Source organism: Petaurus breviceps, unplaced genomic scaffold, assembly GCF_028583685.1.
Source record: "Petaurus breviceps papuanus isolate PSGF00001 unplaced genomic scaffold, PetGlider_PUasm1.0 90977, whole genome shotgun sequence".
Taxonomy (NCBI): Eukaryota; Metazoa; Chordata; class Mammalia; order Diprotodontia; family Petauridae; genus Petaurus; species Petaurus breviceps.
Genome location: NW_027187391.1, coordinates 26,702,865 through 26,710,109, shown reverse-complemented (window position 1 = coordinate 26,710,109; position 7,245 = coordinate 26,702,865). Strand labels below are relative to the sequence as shown.

Below are 7,245 nucleotides of genomic sequence, written 5' to 3'. Positions count from 1 at the left end.
CTCTTATGTGAATTCATGTTTATTAATAAGTACCATCTGTAGATGCTGAAGTTTGTGAATATTTAATGACAAGAAAGATTTAGAATCTCCAAATACAAGGCTGGAGAATGACAATAATTTCTTTATTATACTCCACCTGCATTCATAACCATTTAAAGTTACGCAGATAAAGAGCAGTAGTGACATCATACAAAAACAAATGCTTAAGTATGTTTCTAGGTTCATAATCAGAGTGCTCAATTTGGGATGGAACAAACATATTTAAATAAAGTCCATGTATTTCAATTACATAGCAGCAAATACAAAAGCATTTAATGATAACCTTTAAAACTGCACAATAAACTTTAAGCCAGGGTTCATTCTTTAGCACTGAATCAAAATAATTTTGCCATTAACTGTAGACATGCTAGGCACCAGCCACAAGAATTACATGGAGTAACCCAAAATAGATAAGGTACAACACATACTATGAACAATATATTTTTGTAGAATTTTTGGTGCCCCTTTGGTACAATGGCAAATGCACTTAGCTCAGGAGACGTGGACAAGTCGCCTCACATCTCTAAGGTTTCAGACATCCCAGCTCTAAAATTTCTTCTCTGGATCAAAAATCTACCTTATTTTTTTCCCTTAGCTGACTTCCAAAATCCTTCCTATATAAGCCACAATTCATCTTTTCAAAAAAAGTTACTCAAAGTTCCACTTACATGTAACACATAATTTTTCTTTTAAAAAATTGGCTATTCTCAGGCTGGAGGGGAGGAGGTATCAGTTACTGAATGCTCACTATTCCACTATGTTAGACACTACAGAGGGGTAACTAACAAAAGTAGTAAAACAGTACCTGCCTATAAAAATCTTTCAACCTTGGGAAATTTTAAATTTATTATTCAAGCACTACTGATTGAATTTTCCATACTGTGTAACCCAAAACATTTTCTGTGGGTGATAAGTAACATTTCTTGGAATCATGGAAAAACTGAGTAGATAACAGTTACCAGAAAATGTCTATGTAACATATTTTAAAGAATTCCAGAGTAGCAAATTTCTTATTAGGGTGTATTGTTAGGGTGTGTGTTTTTGAAGCAAATTATCAGGTATTATTAGAAGGCAGTCCTAACTTGCTTATATAGTAGATAAAATAACTTCTTCAATTCCACCATGCTTTTAAACTGTAAATTTCTAACAAGCATTTTTGCTTTCACTCTATTTGACTTTCCCCCCATATTCCCTATACATCTACTTTTCCTACCATCTCACACAATACTGACTATATTTCACTGCTATTAAGTCCAATATAAATCAGTGAGCTTGGCAAGGAAATACCAAGTAAAATAGAAAGTGACACAATCTATGTCATGCAGACTAATACCAGGTAGGCTACCTTGTTAACACACACACATATTTACATCAAAGTCTGGAATACTGTCAGTTTCAAATAAGCAAGAAGCAAAAGAACTTTTATGCCAGAATTCCAGTTCAGTCAAAATCACGATTTGTGAGGACGAGTGGAGCCACTAGTGTCCAAACATACAGCACGATGCCAATCCAGCTTGAAGAGATTTTCACCCAGACTGAAGTCCATTTGCTGGTCATCTCATGAGAAGGCTCATAACTAAAATATTTGGGGGTGGGAAGAAAAAGAAAAAAAATTATGTATTAATAGCTAATCCTTAAAGCTGAGTTTCAGAACTGATATGTACAATTACCTTTTTTTTATTTAAAAAAAAATCCACAAGAAGAAATCTCTTATTGAACGGTTGAATGGTTATTATTCACATTATAAAAGATTTGTTTCTGCTTTATAAGAGTATTTGTTGAACAGTTAAATGAGCATTTCAACTAAGATTTACCAAAAATTCAGTAAGTACCTTTCCCAAAATATTTCTGCTAAATAAAGTGAGGTATAGCACTTTATTTGGAATAGGCCATATTCCAAAGAAGCACTCTCATTTAAAAGCATCCTTAAAAAATATTGTTCTTTCTCTCTCTCTACATATATATGTATATATACATATATATGTTTTTCAGAAAACAAATGTTAAAATCAAAACTTTTAAAATATTTGTGGTGTACATTTTTCTTAAAGCAAACCATACATTTCCCTACATTCTTAAATATCATACACTGTTCAAAAAGTTAGAGCTGAAGGGGCCTGGAACGTCAGGCTGTCTCATTTTGCAGATAAGGAAACTGAGGTCCAGTAAGGTTAAGTGACTTGCTCATGGTCACAGAGGTAGTTAAATGTCAGAGCCATAATTTGAACCTGTCTTGCCCCATCCTCCCCTCCCTCTTCTCGGTAATTCTAGTCTTCTTCTGAATATAATATTGCTTGATAACGCAATGTGATTTATAAACGACAAAGTAAAACAAGTTCCTAGCTACTACAGTTATACAACTACTACTGTCTACCACCCTAAATGTCCTGTGCCACACTAGTCTATTTAATAAAATTCTGTCTCTCTTCCCACAGTAAGCAGTCATTTATAGAATGTCTTTGCTGTTGATTTTATGTAGTATGAAGTATCTTCTCATTTATGGAGTAAAAAAGCCCTGAATTTTTAAGTTTTATGATAACCTTTAAAACTATGAGGCCCTTTTTAGGAGACCTACTTTTCAGCATGTCATGGCCATATTTCAAACATTTTCAACTATTGTTCTTGCCTCTGAATTAAGTAGTATGTTATACTCCAGTTCTAGTCTTGACAGTTCTTCAAATACCTGGCAAGGCTAAACTTTTCTCCCTTTCACAGAATTTAGCAAAAAATGTAATCTGCAATGGGTTTTAATCTATATATCATCATGCAGCTAGGCTTGTGAAAAGTCTGGAACAAAGCTTAAAGAAAACTACAGAACGCTAACTTGAGTTCAAGTTCTGCCTGACAGTGTGACCCTGGGTATTCACTCAAAATCAATTTCCTCATTTGTAAAATGCTATTAATAATAGTACCTACCTTACATGATTGCTATGAGGATCAAAAACCTTAAAGCACTGTAATAAATAACCATCAATTTCAATGTGTTCCCAGTGGAAAGAAGCAATGAAGAACCTTTCTTTACTGCCTTTGCTTCATTTAAAAATAGCACAGATAAAGCACTATATATATTCCTAATGTCTCTAATAAATAACCATCAAGTACAATATGCATCCAGTGGAATGAAGCAATGAAGAACCTTTTTTTTTTAACCACTTTAGCTTCATTCAGAAACAGCATAGATAATAATGATTAGGATCTGAAATACAAACCAGTCATGGAAACTTTTAAGGATACTAAAGATGAATTATTAAAGATTTAATATTTTAAAATGAGACTTAAAACAATGAAAAACTTGGAGCCCAGAAAAAAATTTCTGCATTTAACAATGAGTGATGACAAAAAATAGAATGTTTGAGGAACTGATTGAAATGTCTGAGGACAAAACTGGATCCCCAATACCTCCAAATATATTTAAGACTACAGAAATAAGAAAAAAAGAAAAATATAAACATAATATAGATAGATGGTGGTATTCTAGGACATAACAGAGCCCAGATCTCCCACAAGCACACCATCAGAGCTCAGAAATATACCAGTTTAGAAAGAATGAATAAGAATCAATTGTAGAGTCCTCCAATCAGTTTGAGAAATTGCAAAAGACCAATGGAATACTATGGAGATACAGAGGTAAATAAGACTTTGGGAGGAGTTAGCTAACTACAATAGCCCAAACCCAGTGGCAAGAAAAAAGCCTTAGGCAAAGACCAACCTGGGGTACCTATCCCCTGAAGACCATGGTGCAAGAAAGCATAGTATACCCTTCTGAAAACCAGGAACACTAGGAAGCATCCAGGCCCAGAGCTCAGTATTTTAATGGCCTAGAGTCCACTAAAGGAGAGGCCTAATCTTGGCATGATACTCAGGACCAGACAGGTCCTGCCCAAGCCATTTAGCTGCAAAGCTTTACCTAAGTACAAGCCCCCCAAACTAGTTGCTGACACTTATAAGCAAACCAAGGAATACTCCTAAAGAAATATGTTATAGTTTAAAAGATACCTGTGGGTAAACCCACAAGATAATGACCCTACTCCAGGGAAAGTTTCTGAGAAAAAAAAAAAAAATGGAAAAGCCTAAGAGGATATAATGGCAATAGGAGCTGACACCTAAGAATTAAATGGTAAAAAATCTCACCTAATAAACTAAATGCCTTGAAAATTAAAATGGACCAGACAGAAAACAAATGAAACCACAATATTAATCAAAAGACTGGGGGGGGGGGGAATCTAAGAAAAATTTTTTAAAATGATCTAGAAAACAAGTCATGTAAAATAATGTAAAAATTATTTGATGATCTGAAAATTGTCACCACCAATTATAAATGAAAACTGCCCAGAATTCTTGGAACTAGAGGGCAAAGTAAAGATAGAATTCATCAGTCACCTCCTAAAAGAAAAAAAATGTAAGATGTCAAAAAGAGTTCAAAGACCAAAGGTACACAGTTAGGATCATGCAAAATGTGACAGCTACTACTATAATGAAGTAGGAAAGCTTGGAACATATTTCAAAAGGCAAAAAGATAATATGCATTCAACCAAGGACAGCCTATCAAGAAAAACTAAATACAATCTTAGAGGGGAAAAAAACTGACCTTTGAAGGAACAGAAGATTTTCAATAATTCCTAATTTTTAAAAAACGCAGAACTGAGCATATGTTCAAAAAAATGAAAATGCAGAAGCCAAGAAAAAGCACAAAAAGGTACACATTTGCTTAATTAAAAGATAAAAGTCTTCTAAGAATCAATATCCATGAGTCAAGAGAAAGATTTTAAAAAAGAGAGAAAAGAGATGGTTTTTGTTCTGTCACAGATGACTGGCAAAGGTAAAAAAAAAAAAAAAGACTAATTGGAGGGGTTGTGGGAAAACAGGGATCCTAACTAGTACACTACTAGGAGAGCTAGAAACTGTTCTAGCCCCTTGGAAAGCAATCTGCAACTATGACTAGAAAGTTACCAAACTATGTGTTGCATACCTACCTATTATCACTACTAAGACTCTACCTCAAAGAAACCAAGGAAAGAGGAAAACCCGCATCTTCAAAAATATTCTTAGCAGCTCTTTTCATTGTAGCCAAAATTTAGAAACTAAGGAGCTTTGCTTTATCAGGGTAAACAAATTATATTAATTTAATGGAATATTACTGTGCCCAAAGAAATGATGAAATGGACAGTTTCAAAGAAAATGGATGAGACCTCTATGAATTAAGATAGATCAAAGTAAAATCTACCATAGGAGAGTAATTTATAAATGGCCACAACATTAGAGAAAAACAATTCTGAAAGCAATCCCTTTGAGCAACGAAATAACAAACCATGAATCCAGAAGACGAAATATACCACTCATCTTCTGCCAAAGCTAGTGAACTCAAACTGCAATGACACAAAACATTTTTGGGCAAGGCCATTTTAGGAATGAATTTTCTTTTCATTAAAAAAAATTGTTGCTGTCATTGATCAAAGAGGGGGATGGGGTCGACAATGTGTGTTTAAGTAACTAAAAAAAAAAAAACCATACAACAGGGCGGCTAGATGGCACAGTGAATACAGCACTGGCCTTGGAGTCAGGAGGACCTGAGTTCAAGTCTGGCCTGAGACACATAACACTTACTAGCTGTGTGACCTCAGGCAAGTCACTTAACTACAATTCCCTTGCCCTCCCCCCTCCAAAAAAAAAAAAGGCAAAAAAACCCTACAGCATTTGATATACCAAGTAGAGCTCAAAAATCTGAATACATATATATCCTTTTCTGTCAATCAAAAAATTGCATTTCTACAGGATCCAAAATTATTAAGGAATATCTTTATCCTATAAAGCTGCCCCTTTTTTGGGTTTTAAGATGTGTAAATAGTTTGATACCTTAAGTGATGACCCACACCAAAGGAGAAAATAAACTGCATTTTCCTAAAAGGCCACAGTAATAATAATTATAATAATAATACTTCAGTATTCACTTTTGCGCTGATTCAAAGAGCTTCTAAAACAGTACTAATATTATCTTCATGAATTAGTGCCATCATCTTAACTTATGCCAAATGCTTCCAGAATTTACAAATCCTGGATTCCTTTAAAATCCAAAATATTAAAAATTTCATTAAATACCTGTACCAGTTGGTCAGAGTCATCATGATATAAAGCGAAGCCAAGAAAAGCATGAAATGAAAGAAGGAGTAACTGTAAGTAACACCATCTCTTTCATTGTCTATTGCTCGGTGAACATCATCACCATCATCAAGTGATCCATCGTGTCTGGCCACACCATCTTCTATCAGTGTTGATTCATCACTGGTCAAAGTCAGTTTATTAACCTGACTGTTGTTGGATGACCGGATGCTATGGAAGCAGGTAGAAAAGGAGAGAAAGCCATGAGTTTAGAAAAGTATGATTTAACAATAAGCTGTAATGCTTTTCAACAAAATATTTTATGAATGATGCTTACCTTGAATAAAGCACACAACACAAAAAGAGCATAAGTCCCACAATTCCTTGAGCATCCCACCACTGGACAGAGTCCCCTTGCCTTGGAGTACTTGTTGTAATATTATAGCCAATTATGCTCAATAAACTTGGATTGCACTGTCTGTCTGTGAAATCAGTAAACATCAAATTAGAAAAAAACTCAAAAATGATTTTCCAAAAAATCTACATTTTACCCATTACAAAAATTTATTAATTCAGAACTTCAAAGATACTGTACCTATAACTAGAAGGTAAATTATGCTTCACCTATTATTAAACAAAAGATGCACCAACATTATGTTAGTTAACACAGCACTAAATTTTTCAAAACATTTTTATCTATTATCTTTTAAAATCCCATAATGTGTGAAGTTGCCATGATTTTGATTTTTAAAGGAAAATCAAAGGAAGGAAACTGAGCAAAAGTGACTAACCAAAGATCACACAGTAAGTTAGTGGTAGATCAGAACTACATCTCAAGATGTTTTGATTCCTAATTTTTTACCCTTCACTATGAGGATAATTAGTGCTGATTTGTTTACTAAATACTTGCCTGTAACAAATCTGTATAATTCTCAACCTATCTATGCCTTTTTTATCCTGTGAAGTTTTTATTCATGTACTCTACAAAGTATACCCAATGTGCTAGGGCCCTTGGTCTTCAGCGTCTGTGATCAGCAAAGCTTTCTACCAGCTAGCCTTTCCTCACTACATGATCAGCCCAACTCTCAGGCTGTAAATTTTGTGTGTGTGG

At 34.3% G+C, this 7,245-nt stretch overlaps 1 protein-coding gene and 1 long non-coding RNA gene across 2 annotated transcripts in view; one reads left to right on the top strand and one right to left on the bottom strand.

Moving 5' to 3' along the window:
• Positions 1-7,245, top strand: part of LOC138152882 (uncharacterized) — a 20,039-nt gene continuing 12,794 nt past the window's right edge. Inside the window, exon 1 of the long non-coding RNA XR_011166215.1 lies at positions 1-219. This is a non-coding gene — a long non-coding RNA (uncharacterized lncRNA). The remainder of the gene's footprint in view (positions 220-7,245) is intronic.
• SERINC1 (serine incorporator 1) overlaps positions 102-7,245 on the bottom strand; it is a 27,873-nt gene continuing 20,729 nt past the window's right edge. The window contains exons 8-10 of the mRNA XM_069076944.1: positions 6,472-6,616; positions 6,135-6,365; positions 102-1,615 (exon numbers count right to left, since the gene is read on the bottom strand). Of these exons, the coding sequence (XP_068933045.1) occupies positions 1,480-1,615; positions 6,135-6,365; positions 6,472-6,616 (512 nt within the window). The 3' untranslated portion in view covers positions 102-1,479. The remainder of the gene's footprint in view (positions 1,616-6,134; positions 6,366-6,471; positions 6,617-7,245) is intronic.